We start from the raw sequence: 15,332 nt of genomic DNA on the forward strand, positions 1-15,332 counted from the left end.
CTCCTCGCGTGAGCCGACGCCGCGAGCGAAGCCCGCGGCGACACCACCACCCACCAACGTTAGCTTCTGCGTGTGGCCGTGGGCGCGCGCTCCGCCCGCGCCATGACGACCGCCACCGCCATCGTCGCCGGCCACGGCCTCGCGCTGCGCCGGAGCCTGCACCTCTCCAAGCCCAGCTGCGCCACCTTCTCCGCGCGCGCGCTCCCGCCCGCCGCCCATTGCTGCCGCACCGTCGTCGCCGCGGCCGCGCCGTCGTCGCGGGCATGCCGGTGCCGGTCCGTCTCCTCCGAGAGCTCCACCGCCGCCGCGGCCGACACCGCCGACGACGAGGAGGAGGAGACCAAGAGCGACTCGGAGGAGGAGGAGATGGACCCGCTGGCGGAGGTGTGCTACCTGGACCCGGAGGCGGACGCGGAGGGGATCCGGGAGTGGGAGCTGGACTTCTGCTCGCGCCCAATCCTGGACGCGCGCGGGAAGAAGGTGTGGGAGCTGGTGGTGTGCGACGCGACGCTGTCCCTCCAGTTCACCCGCTTCTTCCCCAACACCTCCATCAACAGCGTCACCCTCCGCGACGCGCTCGCCTCCGTCGCCACCTCCCTCGGCGTGCCCCTCCCCGACCGCGCTCGCTTCTTCCGCTCCCAGATGCAGACCATCATCTCCCGCGCCTGCAACGAGCTCGGCGTCAAGGCCGTCCCCAGCCGCCGCTGCGTCTCCCTCCTCCTCTGGCTGGAGGAGCGCTACGAGACGGTGTACAGCCGCCACCCGGGCTTCCAGTCCGGCACCAAGCCGCTGCTCACCCTCGACAACCCCTTCCCCACCAGCTTGCCGGAGAATCTCTTCGGCGACAAGTGGGCGTTCGTGCAGCTCCCCTTCTCCGGTCAGTGCAGTATTGGCAAATTCGCTGATCCATTAATTCCATCAAAAAATTGGTGCTGTTTTGTGTGCTTGCTAGTGTGATCCACATGTTCTCTTGTTGCGATCGAGCTGATTGTTTTCAGATTGTTGTGTGATTGTTCAGCTGTGAGGGAGGAGGTGGAGTCGCTGGAGAGGAGGTATGCGTTTGGGGCGGGGCTCGACTTGGACCTCCTGGGGTTCGAGCTCGATGAGAACACCTTGATACCTGGGGTTGCCGTGGAATCTTCGCGAGCCAAGCCTCTAGCTGGTACGTTTCTCCCATGACCAATGAGATGTGTAGTGTGGTCTAGGGGCTAAATTGAATGACAAGTGTATGATGGATCTTTACTTTACTGAAACCTGAATTCAGCAAGTGCAAGTTAATTTGATGTTGCAGCACGCTACTCAAAATTGAGGATGCGTAGGGTATCTTCCGAGTTAATTTTTTTTGTACAATCATAGTTCATGGTTGTTTACTTGTGTATCGAAAAATGACACTAGTGTAAGAATCATGTTTTCAACTTTGGAAAAATAAAATGAATGACAGCTTACAAGAATCAAATGAATGGCTAGTGCATATATGTTTATGTTATCTTTATTAGCGTGTTCAGTATGATATTCCATTCTCCTCATTGTTGCTGCTTTTTATGGTAGATTGATCCACGAGATTGTAGGAATTGGGGATTGTATGACCAACTGTCTGCAGTTTAATTTCTGAAAGTATCTTCCAAAAGAAAAAAAAAATCATATCGAGTACATTCTCGTGACAGTTAAATAGGTTCATTGTATTCAAGTTGTCCGTTTGATTCTGTCATGTTTGATTGACCATTCTATATTTTCAAGACTGGTGTTAGGACTCAAAGAGGCTTAATCAGAAACATGTGTTCTTCAATCCTTGCAGCTTGGATGAACGGTCTAGAGATCTGCTCAATGGAGGTTGACACGGGCAGGGCGAACCTGATCCTATCGGCGGGGGTCTCGACCAGGTACGTCTACGCCGGGTACCAGAAGAGCGCCGCGACGACGCAGGAAGCCGAGGCCTGGGAGGCGGCGAAGAAGGCCTGTGGCGGCCTGCACTTCCTGGCCATCCAGGAGAACCTCAACTCCGACGGGTGCGTTGGTTTCTGGCTCCTGCTGGACCTTCCCCCGCCGCCTGTATGATTGATCCTGCAGTCCGGACAGTAGCATCTAGCAGCGTGTGTTTCCATCAAAGATCACTGTGTAGTATGTGTAGCTCCAGTAACAAAATTTTCAATACAAGATCCCTTCCATCTGTACTACACACTGGTGTACTAAGGAGGAAAAAAGAAAAGAAGAGGAGATAAGGGCTCTGTGTGTTTTCATGTGAGATATGAGTTTCTTGAGAAAAAAAAATGGAATAAGTTCACTTAGTCCCTCATGTTGTCATTGAGTTTGAAGCGCGTTCTTAAATGGCAATATCAGATATAACATGTTCCTCATCTTTTAAGACCGGTGTAAATCTAATACTAAGGCAGTATTGGAGACGGTTTTGGCTAAGGCGGCACCAGGAAAAAAAAAACATGTGGAACCCACACTGGCATCTCCTTCATTCCTATCTCTCTATCTCCCTTTGTTGGTTGCGACTACGAGAGGGACGAGGAGGAGGAGGTGAACGAGAAGCACTGGCATGGGAGGGTGCAGCGGGAGGATGGGCACAATGGGAAGGATGGAGAGAAGTGCCACGAGAAGGAGCGGCATGAGCGAGGTTGGGCAGAGTGAGGGGGGGGGGGGGGGAGCAGAGGAGGCCAGGTGAAAGAGCAATAGTGGGAGGCCGGGGGAGGAGCGGCGGGAGCAAGGCCACAATGACACTAGTTCTGCTCGTCCATCCGCAAGTCTAGGCTTGGCAGCGGCATTGGTAACAATGGCAATGTGGTGTCCTGTGCACCACCACGAGAGGAGGGAGGCGTGAATCAACTCCCCGACATCTTCCTTGTCAAAGGTTGCACTGGCAGGAATAAGCACAATAGTGTCAGCACAGTGGCGGCGAGCAAGTCCAGCTACTCCACGGACAGGGCCATCCCAATGACGGTGAGGTAGCAGCGCGCCACGTCGCCCCGGTGCTCCACGAAGATCTAGCGCAGGAAGACGTGGACTCTCGTTGTGAGGTCCTATAGGCGTCTACATCTCTACGCAGCCCGACGGTGGTGGCGGTGGCCTAGATAGTAGGGTTGTGGTGGTCCATGGACGCCCGCCGCACGCGGAGGTGGTGAGTGGAGTCGAGAAGATGAATCAACGCGGTTTTGTGTGGTGGCGTGTGGCGCGCTTTGGCAGAGCAGCGTCTTGGACACCTCGTGCACGGATTGGAGGTGCATCACAACTCGTTGCGCATTGCGTCAGCTCCCTCGTCTCCTTCCTCTTCTCTTCTGCCACCATAGACCACCGGTGCCCCCTTGTCGCCAATCTCCTGTTGCTGCTACCACCTCCTGCTAATGGGCTCATCAGCTGCCGCCCCTCTCCCCGCCGGTGAGCTTCTGCAGAGGAAATGGGAGAAGTGGAAGAGAGAGGAGAGGTGGAAGGCACTTACATGCGGGACCTGCATTTTTTTTTTGTGAATAGGATGCCACGTTATCCAAAACAATCGTTCGTACTGCTTTAGGACCTGGTTTTGAAATATGAAAGTTTAACGTTTCTGGTTTTATGGTTTGAGGATGTAATTTGAACTCGATATTACACAAGGTACCTAAAGGGAACTTCTTCCAAGAAAATTCAAGGTTTGTTACAGTAGTTTCGTGGGCTTCCCCTCTAGTGGCTCTTAAGATCAGCAACGTGCCTACTCGGCCAGTCCCTCTGTTTAGGCCTTTTGTATGTGGAATAAGTTCACTTTGGGCCCTCTATTTTTTGTCCAGTCCGATTTTTGTCCCTTGATTGCAAAACCGGGTATGATCCGTCCCCCAACTTACGAAAACCGGGCAAACGTGGTCCCTCAGCGGTTTTGAAGGCGGTTTTGGCTGACGTGGCGCATACGTGGTTTGTTTGACTAGGTCTCCGTCCCACATGGCATTGACGTGGCGCTTACGTGGCAATTATATCTCAGAAAAATAATAAAAAACGTGGCCCCACATGTCAGCTGCACAAAAAAATAATTTTAAAATGGTGGGGGCCATGTGGGCCCCACATGTCAGTCTCACTCCTCTCTTCTTCCCTCTCCCTTCTCTCTCTTCTTCCCTTTCCCCTCTCTCTTTCTCTTTCTCAGGCAAAGGACGGCGCGGGTGGGCGGCGGAGCAGGTGAGCTCCGGCGGCGGCGGCGGGCGTGGTCGGCGCCGCCGCTCCGCGTGAAGGCGAGCAGCGCGGCGGCGCCCTGGAAGACGCCATCGACGCCGCCATCCATGTCGCCGCCGCCGACCACCCGGACGCCCTCCGCGCGCGCGCGGGACAACATTGCCAAGCGCCTCTACACCACGCTCGTCATCCTCCCGCCGCCGCTCCACAAGCCGTCTACGCCGCGCTCTCCCCTCCCGACGCGGTGCTCCGCCTCCTCGCCTCCCTCCCCTGCGCCCCCAATTCCTTCATGTTCAACACCACGCTCCGTGCCCTCGCCTCCTCCCCGACCTGGCCTCCGCCCTCGGCTTCTTCTCCCTGTCTGCCGTGACAGCGGCAACAACAGCGGCGGCGGCGGCTCGTACTCACCTCACTCCCTCCCGGGCACGCGCGTATGGGAAAGGGGATGAGGAACGAAGGAGCTAGAGCCGTGCCGAGCTCCCTCCTCTCCCGCCGGCGAGTTAGAAGGGCGGCGGACGGCTAGGCGAGCTCCCTGGTCTACCGGTGAGCGCGCGGGCGTCGCTCCCTCCTCTCCCGCCGGCGCCGCACCTGTGCGTCAGCCATCCGTGTGCGGTCTGTGCGAGGCGCCGCTCCGGGCGTGCAGGCTTCCGCGCGCCTCCTTCCTCGCTCGCCGTCGCCCTCCCTTCCACTGGTAAGTGATTCGCTCTGCTCCATGTGCGTGCGTGGCTTCGAGTTCGAGATGGCGAATTTGAGTAAACTCCGGAGCTCTTGAACTTTTGAAATTGGTTCGGATTCTGCATGCCTTGTTCTTAATCGAGTGTGGTTTCAATGTACGCGTGTGTTTCTGGAAGTTCGGTGGATTGGAGGAAGGGAATTGGTTTGAACTTTGAACTAACTTGGAGTTCCTCGGTTGGATTTGAGCATCTGTGATGAAGCAGTGGAGAATCGTCTCATGAATTGCTTGTCTGTGTTTGCATTGCGGTGATTTGAACCTTGCTGCTGTGATTTCAATTTGGTTATTAGGCGATCGCAACATAACCCAGTGAAGCAGTTCTGGTGCTGCTGTTTGAATCCTCTAGCTCTGGATTGTGGTTAACTCTTCCATTCTGTCGCATTTGGCCATCTGAATTGCCTGTTCTGTTTGCGTTTCTGCATTGCAGTATGTGAATCTCGTTGCTGTGAACTCAACTTGGTTTGAAGCGATCGATCGTGGTCACAACTTAATCCATCTGTTGTGCAAGAGAGAGATGGCCGCCCCTGCCCCACGCACCTCGCGCGCCGCCGCGCGCGCCATCGCCCGCCACCGGCCATGCGCTATCCGTCGCCCGCGCCGCCTACCACCGCCGCGCCGCCCATCGTGCTGGACGCCACCCGGCGAGAGGAGGGAGCTGAGAGATGGGGAGAGCCGGAGAGAGGAGGAAGAAGAGGATTGGATTTGGTCATTTAGGAATGACATGTGGGGCCCATGTGGGCCCCACCATATTTATTTTTTTTGGCTGACATGTGAGACCCATCATTTTTAAATTATTTTTTCTATGGTTAAATTGTGGGCCCACGATTTTTATTATTTTTCCAAGATATAATTGCCACATCAGCGCCACATCAATGCCACGTGGGACGGAGAACTAGTCAAACAAGCCACGTAGGCGCCACGTCAGCCAAAACCACCTTCAAAACCATCGAGGGATCTTGTTTGCCCGGTTTTCGAAAGTTGGGGGACGGGTCGTACCCGGTTTTGCGGTCGAGGGACGGGGCGACAAATAGAGGGACCCAAAGTGAACTTATTCCTTTGTATGTTCAGCTGAGACGCTCTTAGCCCCACGAGGCCAGTCTCCCAGGCCCAACACGGCGAACACGTCCCACAGCCACAGGCCACACAGGCCCGCATGCACCCACGCCCACGGCGGCCGGCCGAGAGATGATCCCCACCGTTTGCTGCCCACGAGGACGCCTAGCTAGGATCGCCCGTGCGTCATCGAGCCACCGCTCACCATGCGCCCACGGCCCGCTGGCCGGCTCAGCACGGCACGGCCACGAGACCACGAGCGGACCCATTCTCTCGCTCGCCTCATTGGCTCCACCCCATGCTCGGGTTCCCAGGCCCCAGCCGGGCCTCGTCCTAGTCCTCCCCACTCCCCAGCCCCAGATCCAGGTGCAATAACGAATTAACGACCGAGTCTCACGAGGCCACGACAATCCGCCCCCACACGGTGCTGAAATTCCACTGAAATAGTAGCACTGCTAGCTCTTCTGTGCTGGACTGCTCGTACACTGCACTTTATTCGTCCTAAAAAGAATTAATCTATTATTATAAAATATCACATCCAATACTAGCTAGTTTATTTTTTTTAAACAGAGGAATTACATATCACATAATAGTATTAGATGGAATCACGAATACATAAATGGAATAATCACTAACATACTTTTCTTTGCTCCTACTCTATTAATATTAAGGAAAAAGTACGAATTTCCCCCTCGAACTATCACGGTCGGCTGAATTTCCTCCCTAAATCTGAAAATCAGACATTACTCACCCCGAACTTTCAGTACCGGACGAATTACCCCCCTCGACCTAATCCAGAGCAGTTTTGTCCTACGTGGCGTACGCGTGGCAACCCATTCAGCATTTTCATTTTTTAAAACATGGTGGGGCCCACCTGTCATTCTCTTCCATCTCCCTTTCCTCTTCCCCTCTTCCTCTTTCTCTCTCTCTCTCTCCGTCAGGCGCGCACGGCGGGTCAAGCGCGAGCGCGCGGTTGCAGTCGGCGATGGCGTCGGCTGCCTTCCCGAAGGAACGGAACGCCTCGGCACGGCCGACGAGGCAGGCAGTCGCGAACGGGTACGGGAGCCCGCCACGGCACGCGTCGAGCACCTTGGAGAAATGGCGCGTCCAGCGCCGCCACCGCGGCGGTGCGCCGGCGGAGCGGGAGCTTGACGTGCGCGAGGGGAGCTGCGACACGGACTCCGCCTCGCTTCCCGCCGTCCCTGACGCTGCGCCGGACTTGGAGGCTCTTCGCCTCACCGGCGCGGAGATACCATTGGCCGTCAGGTTGGACGGCAGCGGCCGGGTCTAGAGCAGCGCGGCGGCGTCCTCCATTAATTCAAGGTGGAAGCGGGAGCTTGGCCCAAGTGTCGGCGCAGGTGTTCTTGGAGAAGCCGGCGAGGACGCGGTGCTTGTGCTCGGATATGTCGAAGCTGCAGAGGAAGCGGGAGGCAGCGTCGGAGTGGTCACAGGTAGGCGAGAGCAGGTCGGTGCGGGAGGCGACAGCGAGGTTGCTTGAGCCGGAGGAGCAACAGGAGGAGGTGGAAGAGGAGGGCCACCGCTGCCCTCGCGTGCCGACCGCACGCGCCACCGTGGCTCCTCTGAGCCGTCGCGCGTGTCCCCCGAGCCGCCGCGCGTGTCCCCGCAGTCGTCGCGCATGTCCTCCGAGCTGCCGCGCGTGTCCCCCGCAGCCGCCGCCGCGTCACCCGCCGCCGCCGCTGCGTGTCGAGGAGGCGATGTCGAGGAGGAATCACGTGCTGGTGGTGGCGAGGAGGTGGAGGCCGTGGCGGCGCAGGAACTGGCGCGAGAAGAGGCCCCAGGTCTCGCCGCCGACGACCACCGTCTCACCGTCTCGGCGTGGCCCACGCTCTCCTCGATCTGGGTGTGCAGCACCTTGGACATGTCGGCCGCCGCCTGCTTCGTGTTGCGGGCGATGAGCGCCGTGTGCCACGCCGTCTCGGGCATCTTCATCCGCCAGTAGTAGGTGAGCGCCGCCGGGACGGTGCCAAACATGACGATGATGCGCCACACGTAGTCGGCCTGCGGGATGAGGGACGCGGCGTGGTTGTCGGAGTAGGACGACACCGGGTACGCGTGCGGAAACCCCGCCGACACCGCGAGCGCGACGATGGCGCCGAAGAGGATCCCGGACCCCTGCATGGCGAACACGGCGGCGATGAAGGCCCCGCGCGTCCTCTTGTTCGCGTACTCCGACATGATGGTGGCGCTGAGCGGGTAGTCGCCGCCAACGCCGTGCGCGCGGCGCGAGCGGCGAGAGAGAAAAGAGCGAGAGAGAGAAGAGATAGAGGAAGAAAAGAAGAGTATGGCAGGCGGGTCCCCAATTTTTTATTAAAAAAACGCTGATTAGATTGCCACGTGTGCGCCACGTTGGACAAAATCGCTCTGAATTGGTTTGAGGGAGGTAATTCGTCCGGTTTACATAGTTGGGGTGAAGAATATCCGGTTTTGTGGTTCAGGGGTAATTCGGACGACCATGATAGTTCGGGGGGGTAATTCGTACTTTTTCCTAATATTAATATATACGAAGCAAGGTTTTTATTCTTCTTTCAAAAAAACATAAGTTTGTATAGCAGCATCTCACATAAAAACAGATTTTCTTTTCTAGGAATATAGTAAACTTTTACATTGTCTTGTTTGGATGAACACACGATCAATATCGAAAGAGCTGATTTGCAAATGGTTGTGCTCGCGTGAGCGGGTTTCGATTTGGATTCAAAAAAAAATTATGTAGAATGTTTCTATATCTGTCAAAAGTTTCTAACATTAACTTTCTATGCATAAACCTTTTGAAATAACATCCCACGGTGGGCCATGCATGTGGGTTAATTAGGTCAAACATGTTCATGTATCTAGGTCACATGTGAACACTCACCAATTAGACATCCCCGATCAATATATTTAGTGACAATGGCACCCAAGTACACTTTTATGTCTTATCTTGAGAAACATAGTACAAATATAGGCGCTCATAACGGGCACAAACTCACTCCTATGAACATACACATACACATCTTACCCCTATAAACATCTCCGAAAGACTAAACCGATATATCTTAAGATTGACGAGATCATCACAATCGCTTCGCTGTTGATGGATAGGTTGCTTATCATTGAAAGAACTAGCTGGTGGCCCGCGCAATTGTGCGGCTAGCACCCAAATGAAATCATATTGTCAGGGTTATGGATACCACATACCTAATAGTAGTTGACTAAATTTCGGCAGGATCCACCACATACCATATCTTATACGGAAACTGACCTCGAGGGAGTTCCGGATAAGGAAAGACAACCAGAGTTCTACATGGAAACGACAAGGACTACTCGGATTGTATCCATATTGGTTTCTCTAGTTCTACTTGGACAAGGGGACACATATGGGTATAAATACAAGCCCCCTAGGAGGACAGGGGGACACCCACGATGAGAAGATCAACACCCACCAGAAGCCACAATATACAAGCCTACATACGCCAAGACAAGCCGCCGGATATCGACATCAGAGATACGCCTAGATCGACCCTATCCGGTACTTTCAGAGGCCGGCCTTAGGGATCTAGCACTGTCTCTGATTCCATCGGGCGCGAGTTCGAGGAGGAGGGCTATCCTGTTGTCGACTACGAGTCGGACCTTCAGACCGCCATGTCGACAAAAGTTAGATATGCTACCCCAAATATTGTACTGGTGTGATTATCATGAATAACAGCAATACCGGCTTCGGCCAACAGGATGTAGGGTTATTACCTGACAATTCAGGGGCCCGAACCTGTATAAAAATCCCTGACTCCATATCTTTTACCTCAGTCTCGCATATATCCTAGCACCAACGATCCCATACCATGCAAATACCAGAATTGTGACATCAAACGTCGACAGTGGCGCGCCAGGTAGGGGGATTTTGGTGCTTCAGGATTTCGACGAGTTGGGTTCAAAAGATGGATTCTCCAACAACAAGCTACTCGATGACTTCGGCTGTGGGGAGGTCTAATCCGACCGGGGACCATCGCCGCCGAGAAGGAGACGCCGACCTCCACCTGGCCGTGCAGCTGCTGTCCCGAGTGCGACGCCCATCCAAGGAATGCCAAGCCCGACTTGGTGGCAGATCAATCTGTATTTGCTTCGTTCTTGTGTCCGGTTAGGACTGGAATTAGGCAAACGGAATACGTGCATGCATGACAACCGTGCCGACCAAACAGGACTCAGGAGATATCCATCCACAGGCCTACATGTTGACGTACGTACATATGCCGATCGGTTTCCAAAACCTATTCGGTATATGCACATCAACACATGTCTACACAGCACGACTGCATAATATTCAAACAAATCAACAAAGGTATTTAGTAGATTGATTTTTATAATTGATCTACTAATTCCGTAGATACATCCGGCATGTATCTACAAAGGTACGCAATATTTTATACACAATTTATCGTACCTATTTTTCCAATTTATACAGTATTGTCAGATCAATAATTTATTATGTTTACCTAGAGCATGCTTCTTATACAATATCCGTTGTGCGAGTACTTCCGACGATAGGCCAACTATAGTCTAACGCTGGGGGCTCACTCCATTCTCTTATGTATAAATCATGCTTGTTTACGGTTTACATAATGCCTGATAATTACATCTGCTCGTTATGTCCTGATAATACTAGAAGATCCATGCAGTTTTTTGAATACATACTCGATATTATCTGCTATATATCTTGCCTTCTAGAAAATATTTTTCAGGAACAATTGAGCACTCGAGTAGGTTATGGTCGAGTACACTCCATTATCGAGAACATTCTCGACAAATGCGGAGTTATCGCACCCAACCTACCAACGAAGATCGACGACCTATCTCATAGCACCGGCCATCGCTGGACTACTCGAGAAAAGGTTGTTAACGAATAATTCCTCGCGAACGTCGTCAGCTTGATCACCCCACATGATTGCGAGCGGACATCCGGATATGCTGTAAGTTGGGTATGTGAGTCATGCTGGCCACATGATATGCATATATAATAAACCAACTTTAGCGCCCTTATAGGTGATTAAGAGACTCCTACTCCTGGTTCTCGAACCAGTAAAACATAGTGATCTCTCTCGCCTCACTTTAAGTGGTCGAGTTGCGACTACTGCCTGGTCCTCGACCAGCGACGTGTTTCTCTGGCTACTTCCACTTCAAGTGTTCGAGTTACGACTACTGCCTGGTCCTCGACCAGCGATGTAGCGTTTCTCCCACTACTTCTACTTTAAGTGGTCGAGTTACTACTACTGCCTGGTCCTCGACCAGCGACGTAGCGTTTCTCCGGCTACTTCCACTTCAAGTGGTCGAGTTACGACTACTGCCTGGTCCTCGACCAGCGGTGTAGCGATTTCTCCTACTACCTCTACCTCAACAAAGTTGATAGCAGGTACACAATATCGCACCCAGAGATCCCTTACCACGACGACACCTAGCGTTGAAACCTATCCTATTGGCCTTTTACGCCGTCTTGACAATGCCTCCGAGGAACCTAAGGGATCTTCGGCTGGGGACGCCCAGAGCCGATAAGGCCTTGTCGGATCCTGTAAAGACAAAAGACCATGTAAGATCTGGTCGTGTAAGAGTTCTCGCCGTGCGTATTAACCAATCTGTGTAATCGGAAACTGAGCTTTCCAACTTCACGGCTGGGGGCTAGGATCAGTGCTTATTCAACCAAGGCAGGTCAAGGGTCCAAGAGCCTTATCCTCCGAGAACGATTCTCCGACGACAAGGCTGGGGGCTAGGAAGAGTGTATGACTCTACAAACTGACTGATCGAAGTCGGTAAGAGAGAAGACGCTCATACACAAAACATTGGTCGGTAAATTTAATTCATTTTCAATTTACCATACATATTATAACATGTCACCCTTTGAGCATTCGCTCGGGGGCTCTTTCTATTTGATATTCTTTTCTGAGTATTGATTTCAGGAAAATTCTATGCGACATTATCGAAGACTCCATGTCTCTATGGTTCTACACCAAGATCGACTAAGGCGAGTACGACAAATGTCGACAAAGCTCCGTCGCAGACTCTACGCCTTCTCGATCGCTCGAGAACGGTTGCTGGATCTCGACAAGGAATACGGAATGAAGAGATGGTGTACCCACCGAGATAAAATTTCTTGACTTCAATCTAAATTCTCGATTACAGCAAGACGGGAGACTTAGTCGTACGCTCTGTACTTTCTCGGTCGACATCAGAGATTGACTTAGACAAACCCTTTCGGTGCCTGCACGAGGCTGACAAAGGAAGTCCAACGTTATCCCCGAGAACGGTCACATGAGCTCGATAACAGTTACTCCAATGTCTGCGCGCAGTTGAGAATATGAATTCGTTCATTTGCATCGAAGTCGGGGGCTACTGTCAGGGTTATGGATACCACATATCTAATAGTAGTTGACTAAATCTCGGCAGGATCCACCACATACCATATCTTATACGGAAACTGACCTCGAGGGAGTTCCGGATAAGGAAAGACAACCAGAGTTCTACATGGAAACGACAAGGACTACTCGGATTGTATCCATATTGGTTTCCCTAGTTCTACTTGGACAAGGGACACCTATGGGTATAAATACAAGCCCCCTAGGAGGACAGGGGGACACCCACGATGAGAAGATCAACACCCACCAGAAGCCACAACATACAAGCCTACATACGCCAAGACAAGCCGCCAGATATCGACATCAGAGATATGCCTGGATCGACCCTATCCGGTACCTTCAGAGGCCGGCTGTAGGGATCTAGTACTGTCTCTGATTCCGTCGGGCGTGAGCTCGAGGAGGAGGGCTACCCTGTTGTCGACTACGAGTCGGACCTTCAGACCGCCATATCGACAACAGTTAGATAGGCTACCCCAAATATTGTACTGGTATGATTATCATGAATAAGAGCAATACCGGCTTCGGCCAACAGGATATAGGGTTATTACCTGACAATTCAAGGGCCCGAACCTGTATAAAAATCCCTGACTCCATATCTTTTACCTCAGTCTCGCATATATCCTAGCACCGACGATCCCCATACCATGCAAATACCAGAATTGTGACATCAAACGTCGACACATATATTTTTCAATATGGTTTTACTTAAAATTTATTAAAAGCTATCTACGGCCTGTGCATTGTCTTTTCTCTTTATTATCATTGGGATTTTAAAAATCGAACAAAATTATCATTCAGGTTCATTTTTTTTATTTTCTAGAAGTTCCGCCAAACCATCAGTGGCTTTGCCATTGTACTCCATTATGGCTCGCCTGCTGCCTCCCTTCTTTATTGTCATTGAGATTTTTGAAATCTAACATGATTATCATTGGTTTTTTTTACTTTTTAGAAGTTCCAAACATTTAAAAATTGGACATTGTAGGTTTTAGAGTTTATGTCTTGTTGGGTTTCATGTTTTATAATTTTTAGAAGTCTTGTCAAGTGATGCCACTATACGCCTCTACAGCCCATCTGCCACCTACTCTTTATTGTCATTGGGATTTTAAAAATCAAACATAACTATCGTTGGAGTTTATTTTTTATTTTATAGAAGTCCCGCCAACCGTCGGCAGCTCTGCAACTATACTCCTATTCACCCCGCCCGCTGCTTCTCCTTTTTATTGTCATTGAAATTTTAAAAAATCAAATATGATTATCAATGGGGTTTATTTTTTCACTTTCTAGAAGTCCCCGCAACCGCCTTACCCGTTTGCTTCATGGCCTGCCTGTCGTCCCTTCTTTTAATCGTTATTAGGATTCTATTTGATGTTTTATTAACAGTTTTTATATGTCGTATCAACCACCACCACTCTACTCTTTTATAACCCTGTTACTTAATTTATCTTCGTTATGCGTTTTAGATGGTCTTTTCGAACAATAGTCTTTATTTTTTACCACCATATTTGGTTATTTACAAATTGTATTCCTAATTGATTTTTTTCTTTTTAAATTTCAGAATTTTTTTTTCAAATTTTTATTAATACCGTATAGTGTTCTTTTAATATTTTTATTTTTTATTTTTGAATTTCAGTTGTTTGAAAATTGTATTCCTACTTGAACTCTCTTTTAGTTTTTCTAATTTTGAATATTATTTTATTTTTTATTCTGAATTTTAATTAATCTCGTATCGGGTTCTTATACGTATTATTCTTTCAATATTGATTATTTGTAATTCCGAATTTTAGTTAATTTTTAAATTTTATTCCTACTTGAACTCTTTTTTTCTTTTTGCTGATTTTGGATTTTATTATTATTTTTATTCCGAATATTAACTAATCTCGTATTGGGTTTTTATATGGACTCTTATTTCAATATTGCGTATTTTTAATTCCGAATTTCAGCTATTTTTATATTGTATTTCTACTTGGACTCTCCTTTTCTTTTTCTCCGATTAATGTGGAAATTTCTAGCCCCCACAGTGAACGTGGTGCCTCCTTTCAAAGCTGTTTTAATAATATAATAGATAGATAGATAATTAGCTCTAAATGCGAGCACCATGTCAAGTATAGAATCGAATAGACAGGTTCCACCACCAGAAACTCAACCAGTTGAGTTCAGGGTTTACGATTCTGATAGGCCCTTCCGTTTCGAGCTCTGGCGGAATTCGGAATTTCGTGAAATCCGGTGGAAAACCGGTAAATTCCGAACAAATTTCATAAACCAAAACTTGAATACAAATTCCCTGAGTTTACCGATAAGTTCGGTTTTGACGAAATTCCGATCGAAATCATCGAAAATTCGATCAGTAACTGGGCCTAGTACATGCAATCTAGCACATGTAAATGTTTTCTTTTTTTTTATTTTTTTTGTTCTTTTCTTTCCTGATATAAGTTTGAGTTAATACACACAATACATTATTTTTTAAATTTTTGTTATCCCAATAGGTTCTATGAATATCATAGTATTTATAAGATTTTATTTGATTTTTTCTTTTTTTATTAATTCTATTTTGAATTTGGATGAAACTCCTCGAAATCTCAGATGGTTTCTACTTTCGAGCCTCGTCGAGCCGTTGAAATTTCACGAAATCGGAATTGTAAACCCAGGTTGAGTTATGCTTACTTTGCATCATGAAAGCATTGTCTCCCCCATCGTCATAGGTAATTTTTTTTTCAAAAAAACATTTGTGGTTGTTTCTTTTTTCTTAGCTTGCACACTACTCATTCTGGCACTAGCAGCTAGTGTGCACAAGTTTTTTAAAAGAAAAAGTTATAATACATATTATTTTTGGAGAGGATATCCGTACGAAGAACCCAAATTTATGAATCACAAATCGTTAACAATCAATTGCAATAACATCTTTTGTGTTTTTAAACCTTTGTAGGGAAGAACGGATTCGATGGGGGGGCGCCGGCTACTTTCTACCACAAACTCGATAGCGTGCGCGTACCGTCCGTCCCCCCAACGGCCGGGCC

General features: G+C 49.9%; 2 protein-coding genes across 2 annotated transcripts; one reads left to right on the plus strand and one right to left on the minus strand.

Moving 5' to 3' along the window:
• Nucleotides 1-5: 5 nt before the first annotated feature.
• Nucleotides 6-2,249, plus strand: LOC127763497 (protein TAB2 homolog, chloroplastic). The gene is made up of 3 exons (XM_052288222.1): nucleotides 6-877; nucleotides 1,019-1,162; nucleotides 1,796-2,249. The coding sequence occupies exons 1-3, from the start codon at nucleotides 103-105 to the stop codon at nucleotides 2,053-2,055; spliced, it is 1,179 nt and encodes a 392-aa protein (XP_052144182.1). The 5' UTR covers nucleotides 6-102; the 3' UTR covers nucleotides 2,056-2,249.
• A 4,950-nt stretch (nucleotides 2,250-7,199) lies between these two features.
• On the minus strand, nucleotides 7,200-8,135 carry LOC127764205 (probable inorganic phosphate transporter 1-9). Its single transcript, XM_052289054.1, has one exon. It carries the CDS (start codon nucleotides 8,114-8,116, stop codon nucleotides 7,208-7,210), a length of 909 nt encoding a protein of 302 aa, XP_052145014.1. The 5' UTR covers nucleotides 8,117-8,135; the 3' UTR covers nucleotides 7,200-7,207.
• Between the last annotated feature and the right edge of the window lie 7,197 nt (nucleotides 8,136-15,332).

The sequence above is a fragment of the Oryza glaberrima genome, chromosome 2 (assembly GCF_000147395.1).
Source record: "Oryza glaberrima chromosome 2, OglaRS2, whole genome shotgun sequence".
Taxonomy (NCBI): Eukaryota; Viridiplantae; Streptophyta; class Magnoliopsida; order Poales; family Poaceae; genus Oryza; species Oryza glaberrima.

Excerpts from the sequence above, each read along its gene's own strand:
- LOC127763497 (XM_052288222.1), top strand. The coding sequence starts at position 103 with ATGACGACCGCCACCGCCATCGTCGCCGGCCACGGCCTCGCGCTGCGC. Across the intron at positions 878-1,018 it reads CGTGCAGCTCCCCTTCTCCG|CTGTGAGGGAGGAGGTGGAG; the intron begins GTCAGTGCAGTA and ends GTGATTGTTCAG. Across the intron at positions 1,163-1,795 it reads GCGAGCCAAGCCTCTAGCTG|CTTGGATGAACGGTCTAGAG; the intron begins GTACGTTTCTCC and ends CAATCCTTGCAG.
- LOC127764205 (XM_052289054.1), bottom strand. The coding sequence starts at position 8,116 with ATGTCGGAGTACGCGAACAAGAGGACGCGCGGGGCCTTCATCGCCGCC.